This window comes from Chelonoidis abingdonii, chromosome 22, assembly GCF_003597395.2.
Source record: "Chelonoidis abingdonii isolate Lonesome George chromosome 22, CheloAbing_2.0, whole genome shotgun sequence".
NCBI classification, from domain to species: domain Eukaryota; kingdom Metazoa; phylum Chordata; order Testudines; family Testudinidae; genus Chelonoidis; species Chelonoidis abingdonii.
This window is the reverse complement of record NC_133790.1, coordinates 23,437,304-23,451,704: the sequence shown is the minus strand read 5'-3', so window position 1 is coordinate 23,451,704 and position 14,401 is coordinate 23,437,304. Positions and strand designations below refer to the sequence as shown.

General features: G+C 44.1%; 1 protein-coding gene across 1 annotated transcript in view; it reads left to right on the top strand.

The window, feature by feature from the left end:
• The window catches only part of BICDL1 (BICD family like cargo adaptor 1), a 110,534-nt gene that overhangs the window by 79,845 nt on the left and 16,288 nt on the right, over nt 1–14,401 (top strand). Inside the window, exons 3-7 of the mRNA XM_032777853.2 lie at nt 1,168–1,284; nt 4,613–4,759; nt 7,516–7,695; nt 8,677–8,895; nt 10,303–10,446. Coding sequence (XP_032633744.1) covers nt 1,168–1,284; nt 4,613–4,759; nt 7,516–7,695; nt 8,677–8,895; nt 10,303–10,446 — 807 coding nt within the window. The remainder of the gene's footprint in view (nt 1–1,167; nt 1,285–4,612; nt 4,760–7,515; nt 7,696–8,676; nt 8,896–10,302; nt 10,447–14,401) is intronic.

Sequence of the window (14,401 nt, the reverse complement as noted above, 5' to 3'; positions counted from 1 at the left end):
TTTCTCAGCAGGGTTGATTTTAAACTATAGTTTTTCATCTTTTGGGAGTATGTTAATATAGTAAAAATCCCATTTACCCCAAACCAACCGTGGCAAAGTTAACAGTCCACCCTGGTTGTTTTTGGTTGTTCCCCAAGTAATTTTGGGACTTTTTTATTGACAGATATAGGCATGAGCTTTGGGTGCTACGGTTCTTATTAACAGGGGTCAGAGAGTGGCTTCTTTGAATTAGGTTTGACATACAGGGAGGCAAGAAATCCTGAGAGAACCAATTAAACTATATTTTTCCAACCTGGAAAAAGTGGCTTTGCTCTATTTCCTTGTCTATGATTTTAGTAGGCTATGCAAGTGCAGGATTCATTCTGAATTTCTGAGTGGCAGTAGGACTGCTCTGTGGCTATTACTACAGCTGAAGCTCTGCAGTAGTCTCTGAGGAATGGCTGATTGAATGTTCTGGAACTATTCTCAAGCCTCATCATACCAACCTGGGAGCCATCTTTGCTGACAAAACCAAAAGGAAGAGCATAACAAACCCCATTCAGAGATGCACCTGGACCATCTCCCCCTTTATCAGGCCATAAACCTAAGGCAAAGATTATTAGAACCATACCAGTAGAGAGATGGCCCGGGGCTTAGAGTGGGGTGCCGGAGATCACTTTAAATCTTATAATGAAACGACATGCTTGACCCAGAGAGGTCAACTTCTGGCTACCCTCACTGTCAAGCTATTCCTCTCCTGGTGCCAAATATAAATAGATGCAAATGAGGTAAATTTGGTCTACTAATGCTTAGGCTCAGCACAAGGCTCTGGATGCAGTAGGAGTAGTGCAAAGTGAAATGGAGGAAAGCCGTGGGCTGTGTTCTTTGGTTGTCCCCATCCTTGAGATGCTTGCTAAATTGGAGGCTGTGTGGGATGACTTCTGCACTGATTTATAACCCTATGCAACTCAAGCATCTTCAGCAGCTTTGCCTGGGGGGGTTAGCCAGCTCACAGAGTGCCCTCCCTCTTTAGTGATTCCAGACTTTGTTGGGAAATAACATCAGTTTAAAGGTTTCCCTTCATATTTATAAAATCCACCTTGGGTGGGAGAAGCTGATTACTTTCCGGATTTTTCCCTGCCCCTGTTTCTCATTTCGAGGTAATTGTGTGTGGCCTCCTATTTCCAGGCATCAGAGGTGGAGAGACAACTCTCAATGCAAGTCCATACCCTTCGAGAGGACTTCCGGGAAAAGAACTCATCAACCAGTCAACATATAGTACGACTCGAAAGTCTCCAGGCTGAGGTGAGTGGCCTTCTGATCATGGTAGTTTAAGGTTTGATACCTCTCTCAAGGTATTCGGTGATATTTTAAATCTTATGTAATGAACCCCTCTGAACTGGGTAAACAAAACCAAATTCCTAATGGTGATAGTTTGTGCCAGCAAGAAAAAGGAATGCAAGCTAGAGGGCAGAAGGAGATAATTAACTTAGTTGGCCACCTGTATTTCTCTCTTAACTGATGCTCCTCCTTCACACCAACAGGACTCCTGTATATAAGTAGCAGAATTGTCCCCTGCTTTGAGAATAGCCTGAGTTACTGTACCCAAGTGTGACAGGGTGGGTGAAGTAATACCTTTTATTGGACCAACTTCTGTGGATGAGACACACACACTTTTGAGCTGACGCAGAGCTCTTCTTCAGGTCACTTAATGCTATCAGCAAGATGGAAAGCAGAGGAGACAGTGAAGTGGCTCTCTGAGGAGCCAAAACGTGAGTATGTTCAGGTCACCTGAAGAAGAGCTCTGTGTAAGCTCAAAAGCATGTCTCGCTCACCAACAGAAGTGGGTCCAGTAGAAGATACTACCTCACCCACCTTGTCTCTCTAATATCCTGGGACTGACACAGCTACAACAACACTGCATGTACAAAAGTGTGTTAGTCACATACAGGCCATTAAGTTTGCCCTCTTTAAGGTGGTAACTGTCATACAGGCACAGCTACTGTCATGAAAGAAGCATGGCTCTCAGAGCTCAATGGAGGACATTCCCTGCTATTCAACTCCAAGTATGGATAATGTTCTAAAGGCAGGGGTAAATACAGTCAGCTGGAAACCACAGCTCCTCCTTCCTGACTGGTGCAGTGAGAGCGCCCCATCCTGTTTCAGTTTGTTTTAGCCCCTGTCTAAAAGATAATCCTGTCAGGAAGATGTAAAGCAAAGGAGACAGTGAGGAGGAGCTTTTAGAGACAAAATGTGGGTATGTTCCAGTGGGCCACATCCAAACACACACTCCACTTCTGAGGGGGGAGCTGTTCTGAATGGCTGAGAAGAAAGCAGAAATCCTCTCCTGCATTTGAGATGTGTGTGGAAACATGAGGCCGTCCTTTATACTTATTTTAGCTCTGGATATATTGGCCAGTATGTTATTTGTTTCCTCTTCCTTCTGTGATCTGGGGAGGATGGGAGATTTGAGTATGAAGGCCCTGGAGGAGTGGGAAAAAACCCTATTGTACAATCCTACTACTTCTTAACTGATTAGTAGAGTTTTTTTCCTAAATTTCTGCTTCTCTTCCCTTCCCTACCCCCTTTTTTCCTTTTCCCTTCCTATCCTCTTCCCCTTTGTGTGGAGCAGCAAGTCCTTGAAGTAAGTACAGATGCTTTGATTGAGTTTTGAATGCATCTCTGTTACCATCACTGTGCATGCCCCACCTGTTAAGGTCCTTCCTGTCTTGTACTTTCAGCCCATTTTTTCCCCTCACCCCCCTTGCCTTGGCCCAAGGCCTGCAGGACAGTTGTGGGTTTTGTTTTGTTTTACAGTTATTCACAGAGTGTTCATTACTGAGTTTTATAACAAGTACTAATGTAAAATGTAGTCTGTCTGTTTATTCTGTGTTGCATCCCTTCTATCCCTTACATTGAAGTCATGCTTGCAGGGGAAGAGACTTCTCAGCAATCATTACTCATAGAAGAATAATCTCCTAATATGTACAGGAGGTGTTCTATAAATAGAGAAATGCAGATATACAAAATTGACATAATATTCCTTCATCTTTCCAAACACTTGACTCCCCTGGATGAATACAGTATTCCTCCTTTCTCCAGGACAGCTGATTGTCTAGTTAATCTATGTCGAGGCACCATCTGTACACTGCATACATAACCATAAACATTGGGCCTGGAAGGCAGCCAGATGGAAGAATATCAGAGACAGCCTGGAGGACAGTTAGCAACTAACATGGGTGTACTGGAGAAGACCTAGAGAACAGTAAGGCAGGGGGGATTAGAGGAGAGTCTAGAAGGCAACCACAGAATGGCTAGACCAATATCTGAGACAGTTTAAGGCATCTAGGGCATGTGTTAATGGGGGCTAGGAGTGCATCCAGAATAGGTGAGAGGGAAACCTGGAGAGAACCAGCAGGTTAATCAAGGAGCTGCAAAGGAGATTTGAAGAGACCTTTGCACATATTTCCCAAGCTATCGGAGAGGCCTGAAAGGACCTGGGACACTACTGGGGAGCAGCTAAGAGAGTGGGTATCAGATAGGCCTAGGGAACATGAGTTGCTGGACCAAGCCATCTGAGATAGTGTAGGAACTGACCAGGAAGTACTGGGAGCATGAAAGGTCTGTGAGCATAGCTGAAGAACAGCTGATGGCGTTGGACAGCATACAAAACATATCCCCAGCACTCAGGTATCATGGTGGTAGGTACTGTAGAAGAACCTGGATAAATAGCTAGGTGGGAAAATTTATTCTCTTTCCTGGTTAAACAAACAGTGGCCTTTATTAGTGCTGAATCATCCTATATACAGCTTCTTTTTAAGTGAATGGACTTGGCACATTGTCCCTCATCACCTGCGCTTGCTGCACTGGACAATTGAAAGGCTTGAATCTATTTTAAAACAAGTAATTGTTGGGAAGATATCAGTAATTGTTGCACAAAACCATCAGGCTGTTTTTTAAAGCATAAAATTATATTGTGTTGAGAAATCATCAAACCAAGCGTACAGCAAAGAACAAACTGTATGATCACAATGCTATCCTCCCTATCACCCACAAAGGGCATAGCAACACTTGTTCTCTCTCTCTCACACACACATACACACACACACACACACACACACACACAAACACTTGTTCTCTCTCTCTCTCACACACACACACACACACACACACACACACACACCCTTTCTGGGAACTCCAACATTTGCTCACACCAGGAACAGAGTCATAGTGAAGCTGGGCAGAGTAACTAGCTTTTCACATTCTTGCAGATTTTATGGTCTGTAAATCCTTAGGAAGGTGGGTAGGGCAGGGTCATGCTTTACTGTAGCTCTTAGGAAATTCCAAGGTACACAGTGTTTTCTCCCCTTCCCTCCCTCTACATTTGCCTGGCAACGCACATTCCAGCGTCTCAGGAGCTGCACTCCCACTCTGCTCCACAGAGTTTTCTGGTGGGAGGCATTTTCTTTCAGCCTCTTCCTAAGCTCTGAGTTGCATAAAGAGGCACAGTCTCTCTCATAAAGGTGCAGACACAGACATACTCTGGTTCCTGCTGCTTTTCTCTTACCACATTGTGAAAGAAATTTTTTTTTCCAAAGCCTGGAGCCCAACTCAAGCTCTCTTTCCCTTTCAGATTAAGATGCTTACCGATAGGAAGCGGGAGCTGGAGTGTCGCCTTAGTGCCATGATGGAAGAAAATGATCTGCTTCAGGGAACCGTGGAGGAACTGCAGGAGCGAGTGCTGGTCCTGGAAAGACAAAGCCATGATAAGGATCTGCAGGTGAGGAGAACAGGAGGTGGAGAGAGAGGCTCAAATGAAAGAGAAAATGGAACTCTGAAAGCTAAGAAGGGATAAAGGAGGGGATCTGGGATTGGACCTTCAGTTAAGAGAATGGGAATTTGGAGATAGGAGATCAAAGGGAAGAATAAAATGACTCATGATCACAGAGGAACAACAGAGTGGGTAGTGCCTAGATATGGCCTGCAGAGAATGGGAACTCTCACAGAGAAGCCTGAAGGAAGAGAAAATGAACTATTAGAACAAGGAGTAAGAACATTTAATCAAGGAAAACAGGTACTTCAATGGAGGTTGAGGAACCTGGTTGCATTTCTGCTGATTTCTTACTGGGACTAATTCCAATAAGGTCCTCTTATGGTTATTTTTGGCAGAGGTCCAGAGCATGATAGCCAGCCTCAGATCTGTCACTATTCAAAAGGTTCACAAACCATACCTATGGAGTTCTCAGCTGCTTTTCATAGAATATCAGGGTTGGAAGGGACCTCAGGAGGTCATCTAGTTCAACCCCCTACTCAAAGCAGGACCAATCCTCAACTAAATCCCCAAATTGCCCCCTCAAGGATTGAACTCATAACCCTGGATTTAGCAGGCCAATACTCAAACCACTGAGCTATCCCCCCTCAGTAAATATTACTCCTGGAATGATGTTGAACAAGTTTCTATGTCAGTGTTATAGGGCCTATTTCTGGGTGGTGAGTGATATTTTATGGTTTCTTTTCTCAACTCACCCTACCCACTGCAGGTTTGTGACTATACCGACTATTTTATTCTTTGGCAATTAGCTCCCCATTTTCTCTGTCAGTCTGTGGAATATAAGAATATAGGAACTGCTACACAGACAGACTGATAGTCCAACTAGCCTGGTATTTTCTGTCTGACCTTGGCTGCTCCTTCAGCAGGAGGTTCAAAATCCCCTATAATGCACCTAACTAGAATCCTGCTCTACCATAGTAGATGAAGGGAAGAATTTCATCCTGAACTCAGGGTCAACAGTCCTGGAAACAAAATTTCTCACTCTGCCCTACCACTGTTCCTCAATCCAGGCTTGGAGGAACTCCATCCCAGGAGTTCAGGCTCCACTGACCCATTCGGTCCTTGACCTCTCTGCTGTGAGACTGCCATTTTGGGGGCCAGTTAATGTGAGCTGTGATAGTGGGTTTTTGATTTGGACACCTGTTCACCGGGAGCTGGACTGAGACCCACCAATTCATTTTATGCAGATGAAAGTCATTACAATCTGAGCGCTGCTCAGTACTCTGCTACCAGCCTGGTGCGTATTTGAACTGGTGACCTAGAAGTGAAAGACTCTTTCTGGTATTACTAACATCCTGAGCTATCCATTTCACTAGCCTCTATAATTTCATTCTAATTAATGTAATTTATTCATAGATAAAAGTCTAATCAGATTTTGAAATTTACTAAGCTATGTGCCTCAATTTGCCCAAGTAAGTTTCATGGGCTAATTATACATTGCATTAAAATATTTCCTTCATTCATTTTTCCACTTTTTAATTTCAGCAAGTGCCCTCTAGTTCTCATGTAATGGGAGAGAGTTAAATAGGAAATCCCAACTGCTTTTTTTGTAGTATACAGTATTTATAAAAATAGTATCTATCAGAATTCTTCTCCTTTCCAAACTACATACTCCCAGCCTTTTTTCATCTCGTCACATCTGGACCCCACCCCCACCACAGCATGCCTCCAACTAATTTTGTTGTCTTCCACTGGACCTTTGCTGTCTTTTTTAAGATGAGGGAACCATTGCAGAATGCAGTATTCAAGGTGAGGATTTACCATCGTTGTGTCATAGTATTTTTTTCATACTTCTCTCTATCACCTACTTAGTACAGACTAGTATCTTAGCTTTTTTGAACACCGCTGTACACTAAGCCATCCACAATGATGCCTAGATCTTTTTCCTTAGAGACTACCACTAATTCAGAACCTGCCAGTGTAAACAGATGGATTAAACTGTTCCCTTTAATGTACATTATCTCCCATACACTTGTGTCCACTGAATTTCTGTCTGCCTGTTATTTGTGTAGAAAGTGATTGCACCCAATGCTAGAGTTTACTGCTTTGACTTTGTACCAGCAGTGTAACAAGAGACCTAATATATTTGTGTTACTTTCCGTTTATATCACTTACAAGTATATTGTCACATATATTTTTGTAAATAATTGTTTACTCAGTTGTGTACCTCTCACTACAGATATGCCCTGATTTAAATGCCTTGAGTGATATCTGAAATATTCAGATAACTGGAGTTTCAAATTAGTGAAATGTTTCTCTTTGAATTTTAGATGCAATGGATATGTGAATCTTGGTTAACTGGGGTTTGAATGACCAGGGTTTAACTACATCTCTTTGAAACACAAATGGTTGTGTGATTTTTTTTAATTCACTTGTTGCTTTGTTGTCTAATTACCTAATTTTTCCTTAGCTCCTTCTAGAATTCTTCAGAATACATCTTAGCCGTAACTAACCTAGTGATTTTGAGTCTTCAGTATATTTTAGATCCCAGCCCATGTCTAGTTTTAGCTGAGAGTAAAGTTTTGGTAATAATGTCTTAGACTGCTAAGCTTTAGAAATTAGACAAGCCAGCAAAGACCATTCCTCCCACGTGTGGAAACTCTCTTTTCAGGGCTCCCACAAAGGTCCTTCATGAGCTGAGAGATTTGTCTATTCCTCAGTCATATTCACTAGTTTTGTTTTTTTCCTTTGATTTCCTTTGGAAGCTGCATCAAAGTCAGCTGGAGCTCCAGGAGGTGCGGCTGTCCTGTCGGCAGCTCCAGGGAAAGGTAGAAGAGCTTAGCGAGGAGAGAAGTCTACAAAGTTTCAACACAACCAGCACATCCCTGCTATCTGAGATTGAGCAGAGCATGGAGGCAGAAGAACTGGAACAAGAGAGAGAGCAGGTATGATCATCCTTGCACACTGGGGAAGCGTATGAACCTTTGTAAATGTGCACCATATGAACACACGTGTAAACATGTTCATGGCTAGTAGCTGGAAAGCATGGCAGACTAGTGCAAATGGCAATGAATCACACCACACATTCCACAAAGCTATTGATATCAGTTAAGAAATCCACAGTCACAGCCTATTGAAAACCACACTGTAATCATCCAACACTTTTTTTTAACCTGATATAGCACTGCATTAATACATGTGCACATGCTGATGTGAACTTAACTAGGGGTACAAAACCACACCAGTTAGGAGAGAGAAAGGGCTGCACTGCTAACACATATTATTAAGGTTTCAGAGTGGTAGCTGTGTTAGTCTTTATCAGCAAAAACAACGAGGAGACCTTGTGGCACCTTGGAGATTAACACATTTATTTGGGCATAAGCTTTCTTGGGCTAGAAACCACTTCATCAGATGCATGGTATGGAAAATACAGGAGCAGGTATAAACACATGAAAAGATGAGAGTTGCCTTACCAAGTGTGAGGTTAGTCTAAGGAGACAATATTGTAAAGTACACTTAAAATCCATGTGCGTGTGCACACAGATGAAAAGAGCAAGGGCCGCACACGTCCTGGCTGTTCAAGGAGACGGTGTGATCCAGTGGACATGGCACTGGGCTGTAAAATCAGGAAATCTGGGTTCTATCTCAATTTCCTATGCTGACTCACCATGTATCATTAGGCAAACCAAGTAACCTCTCTGTATCAGTTTCCCTATATATGCAATGCAGGTAATGATACTTTGAGACCTCTAGATGAAAAGCACTAGATAAGTACTTGTTGTTTTTCATTAATATTATATCTAGGATAGGGTGCATCAAAGGACTTTTCTAGCTAACAGGGCATGGTCATATCCTGGAAGTCTACAGGGAATAGAATCTCATGGGTCCCTGTAGCCATGGACTAATATAATGCTGTCTTGTTCCAGCTGAGATTGCAGCTCTGGGAGGCCTATTGCCAAGTCAGATATCTCTGCTCTCATCTCAGAGGCAATGACAGTGCAGACTCTGCAGTCTCCACAGACTCCTCCATGGATGAGTCTTCAGAAACCTCATCAGCCAAAGATGTCCCCGCTGGCAGTCTACGTGCCGGTCTCAATGAGCTGAAGAGGCTGATACAAAGCGTTCTAGATGGCACAGACTCCCCGGTAGGTAGCTGGACACAGAGAAGGATTTTCGGTGTCAGTGTTGGTGCTAGGCAAGGAAAAGTCTGGGTTATTTTAGATCTTTAATTCTATGGGCTTTCAGAATTTGTGGCCTTGAAGATGGGACATCAGAGTGCACAACCCATTTCCAGCAATCTCACATATCACAAGTAGGCCAGTATTTAGACATGCCAACCCAAGGGATTTAAGCTTATGACCTCAAAAGGTGTCAAGGTTCTGTTCAGATACTCATCCAAATCTCTCCAGTCTGGAAATCACTCTGGAGAACTCATGAGATCAGGGTTTCTTGTAAGAGTTCTAGTTAGCGTTAGTTTCAGCCAGCTTGAAAATATTGCAAACTTTCTCATGGTATTTCAGTTCTTTCACCATCATTTCTGATTAAAGTCTCTCAACCCTGTTTTAAACTGCAATGATATAAAGAGATCAGTGAGAGTGAAAAGCAAGGTAAGAGTTATCATGAGAATTGAGGTCCCTATAGACACAAACACTCCTGTGATAAGCCACTAGAGGTGGCCCCTATGCATGGGAGAGAGAATCTTCTGCAGCAACATAGCACCTACTGTTTGCCTGGGAGTACTGAGCATAGCAGCACAGCTCAGAAACTTAATAAGTGATTGAATGAAATCATGCTGGAGGAGACCTGCAGATCCTCTCTTTGGGGAACTAGGACAACCTCCATGACAGAGTAAAGTAGTGGGGAAATATGTAGCCTTTCACAAAAAATCAAAAATCACATCTTGGCCCTCCATTTGCTTCATCCTCAAGACTTGTGTATTCTCCATAAGGAAACAGCCAACCTGAAGGCAGCTCCATTCTGGAGTGGCACATCCAGAAATAAGCCAGCAGGCTATGTGTACCTGCAAACCTCAGATATGAATGGGAACCATGGCCCAACCAGTTTCAATGCCTGTAGGAGTTGGGATTGAATAATAAAAGGTTGAGCAAGAATATAAGATTGTATTTGTTCAAGGGAGAATGCAGATAACATATAAAGGCCTAAACATGGAAACCTGGTTAGGAATAAGTGTATGAAGAGGTAAATATTGGAGCTAGGTTGTACTCAGAGATGAGGGTAGAGAATTACAGAGTGGGAAGCGTGTCTGTATATCTTTTTGCTAAGGTAAGTAACCTGTGTGTGTTCTCTCTACCCAGGCTTAGGGGCTGTGTGTGTGTTCGTCTTAGTTGATGTATTTGTGACTGGCTGCGTTGTGAGCCCTCTGGACACCGTATAAACGTATGTGAACGTGTACTGTAACATCAGAAATCTTGCAGAGTGACATTCCCACTTTCCTCTTACTTTCTTAGAGCTGTCCCCAAATCAGTACAAAACTAATGCAAACTGTAACTTATACATGAAAGTTGAGCAAGATGTTTCTCTCTTGCTGCCAGAGTTCTCGGAGAAGTGATGATGATGCCTTAGAAGAACAGATCAGGCAAACAAGTGAGGACTCAAGAGCCCTGAGGGAGTTAATGGAGGGAGAAAGAGGGAAGCTGAGGCAAAGCCTGGAGGAGCTGCAGAGACTTCACAGCCAGGTGAGCAATCCATACAGATTCCCTGGACCTTCTCATAGACTCAGACTCATAGACTTTAAGGTCAGAAGGGACCATTATGATCATCTAGTCTGACCTACTGCACAATGCAGGCCACAGAATCTCACCCACCCACTCCTGTAACAAAACCCTAACCTACGTTTGAGTTATTGAAGTCCTCAAATCGTGGTTTAAAGACCTCAAGGTGCAGAGAATCCTCCAGCAAGTGACCCGTGTGTGCCCCACACTGCAGAGGAAGGTGAAAACCTCCAGGGCCTCTGCCAATCTGCCCTGGTGGAAAATTCCTTCCCAACCCCAAATATGCCGATCAGTTAAACCCTGAGCATTTGAGCAAGACTCACCAGTCAGCACCCAGGAAAGAATTCTCTGTAGTAACTCAGATCCCATCCCATCACAGCCCATTGGGCATATTTACCTGCTAATAAACAAAGATGAATTAATTGCCAAAATTAGGCTATCCCATCATACCATCCCTCCATAAACTTATCAAGCTTAGTCTTGAAGCTAGATATATCTTTTGCCCCCACAACTCCCCTTGAAATGCATGTTGCTTTATAAGACAGGATTGTGGCACATTCCCACAGGGCGCTCTGCTTACTTGGAAGAGGTCATCTAGTCATATCCTGAGAAGACCTATTGGCAACACCTGTCAGAGCCCTGTATGAGTCAATTTTTGCTAACCCAATGTTCTTCAAGTATGTCTCAGTGTGGATGCCTCTGTAGGTGTGCATGTGCCTCATGCATATGCGAGATTAGAACTGGAATAGCAGGAGCCATGTATGCATCCTGTGCTGCCTCATCCGAGAGCATAAAGGTGGGATGGCTGCAGCCCTGTCTTGGTTCCCTCTTACTGACCGTGGCAGCAAGGCAGAACCCAGCAAGTATCCAACCCACTAATTTTCAGCTCAACCTAAACACTTCTTCAAAGCCTTCCAGAACTGAGGAAAAGGGAAAGATCGCTCTCCCCGCAGCATCCCCGGCCAAACCACTGATGCTTGAATATTGGGAGGAGCCAGTTCCAGGGTCTGAGCAATATCAGTGCCTTGTCTCACCACTAAATGGTCTCCACTCTTTGCTGATAGATGAAGTGGTGTCCAATGGCAACGGCACCTGCAAAGGATGACTCAAACATTCCAGGAGTTCCTTGTGAGGATTGCTGAGACTTGGGAGATCAAGACACTGGTTCCATAGCCACCCCACTGAGTTCCACTCTTTGCCCTCTGCCTTGATCTTCAGGGATCCTTCTCACAACAGCCAACTACTAACAGAAGTGACCTCTTTCCTCTATGGCTCCTAGATGAAGCAGGTTCCATCAGATCTTAAGGCAAGAGGCTTCAACTTTCAGTATTTCCTCATTCTGAAAAAGAAGGAGTCTTGGCCTATCCTAGATCTCAGGAAATTCAACAAATACGTGTTGTCTTTGGTTCAGCATGCCTCCATCATTCTGTTGTTCTATGCTTAAGACCAGTTCGTGGCTCTCAACTTGTAGGATGCATACTTCTTGTGAGTCAGATGTATGGCTTTGTGGAAGTATCTAAGATTCACAGTGGGGCCCAACCATTAAAAATGCAAGGTTCTGCCCTTTGGACTCTCCACAACACCAAGAATATTAACCAAATGCCTAGCAGTGGTGGGAGAGAATTTAAGGAGGCAGCAATCCATGTCTACCCATACCTGGATGACTGGCTGAGGCACATTCCAACATGAGATTTCTAAGTCGTGGAAAACCTCGTTTCTCATGCCACTGCAGATGAGTTCAGAGGAGCTTTAATTGACTCCAGATTGGCAAGAGCCTACCTCAGACCGTGCATACGGTCTGAGACTTTTAGACTACATGTCATCATCCATGCATATGCCACTTGCCAGACTTCACCTATAGCCCTTACAGTTGTGGCTGACATCTGTATACTTCCTGTCCAGACATCTCGGAAAGCTATTCAGTGCCTCAGGTCATGCAAGAGTTCACTTGGTGGCTAGACCTAGTGAACATAAGAAAAGGGGTGCCATTTTCTGTCCTTTCCCTCCTGATAATGCTTATTACGGATGCTTTAAGGACAAGCTGGGGCACCAACCTGAACCACCTGCAGATGCAAGGCACGTGGTCTTGGCATGACTTGATCCCCTGCATAATATCCAAGATTGTGCAGAGTTAGGATTCAACTCTCTCAAGGTTCACCTTGCTGCAATATCAGCTTGTCACACTCCAGTACACTTATAGCTGGTCTTCGCAGGCCCTACAGTATCAACATTCCTCAAAGGCCTCTCTTACAGGGCTTGCCTTTCAGTCGAAGGCCCAGCTCCCATCTGGGACCTCAATGCCGCCTTCTAAAGCTTGGATCTCCCCTTTGAATCACTGTCAGAGTGCTTTGTACACCACCTTATCATCTTTCATGTGGCTATTATCTCAGCACAGAGAGTTAATGAACTCCGAGCCCTTATGGCCAGACTACCTTACACACCCTTCCATAGAGACAAGGTGATACTGATACTATATCTCAAGTTCATCCCTATGGTAGTCTCAGAATTCCACCTAAACCAATGAATTGCTTGACTAGCCTTCTTCGCAAAGCCATGCTCAGTGCCAGGAGAAAGGAAGCGCCTACTTAGACGTCTGAGGTGCTTTGTTCTGTTACCTCACGAGAAGCAAGGCTTTCAGGCCATATTCAGCATATCAAAAGGCTAAGCTATCTCATCACACGCGATCCACCTGCTAGCAAATGGCTGGTAAGCATCTCCCTCCAGATATCAAAGCACACTTCTCCAGAGTACAGCTGGCATTGTCCACCTGCTTCAGGAACATGGTGATCTCTGAAATCTTTAAGGCTACATAGAGCAATCCACTAACTTCATGCACTTGATAAGGCAGCCTGGTCGGATGCTAAGTTCAGGAGAGCAGTAGTTCAATCACTATTTAACTAATACAGCTGAAACTCTTCACTCCCACCATTCAGGGAGGGTACTTGTGGCCAGTCACCTACAGTGGGATCCACACCAACAACCTCAAAGAAGAAAGACTAAGTCACCATTCTGTAATAACGGTGGTTCTTCAGGATGCTGTTGTTGTCAGTGCAGATCCTGCAACCCATCCTCTGTCACTGCTTTTCAGAGTCCTCAGCAACACGGGAACTGAGAGGCGTCACAGCCACCCTACTCTTTGTGCACCGATATGGGAGCATGAGGCAGCACAGAGTGAATATGCTGCCCAGTGAACACTGCTATTCAAAAATAAATCCACTCTCTCACTGATCAGGCCCATGCACATCTAGAGTGGATCTGCACTGACTACTCAAAGAACCACAGTTTCCACAGGGTAAGCAACCACATGGGAGAAGTATCAGAGGGGTAGCCATGTTAGTCTGGATCTGTAAAAGCAGCAAAGAATCCTGTGGCACCTTATAGACTAACAGATGTATTGGAGCATGAGCGTTCGTGGGTGAATGCATGCATCCGACCAAGTAGGTATTCACCCACGAAAGCTCATGCTCCAATACGTCTGTTAGTCTATAAGGTGCCACAGGACTCTTTGCTGCTTTTACACATGGGAGAAACAATCAGAAAATCTTGTTTAATGCTAAAGAAAAATTGCTGGGCAGGAGAATGCCTGCTCCATTCTACTCCCACCAAGTGGTGTATTTTATCCTGTACACCCCTCTGTACATCCACAGCTACAGATATCATTACAGGCCAGTGCGTTCTAACACACCTCTGGGTATGTATAACTGGCATATTTACAGGGCTTGTCACGCAGTGCAATCTGTGAGCAAAGAAACCAATCAATTCTTATAGACTGTCCCATGCTGAAAGACTGTTCAAACCTCTGCTTGGAAGCTCATCCGCTTTAGATGGATGAAATAGTATGGGCTCCTCAGCCACCTGCTCTGAACTGTGTTCTGCTCCTCAGGGGTGGGGGAAACAACTAATGCAATGTCTTACAGCT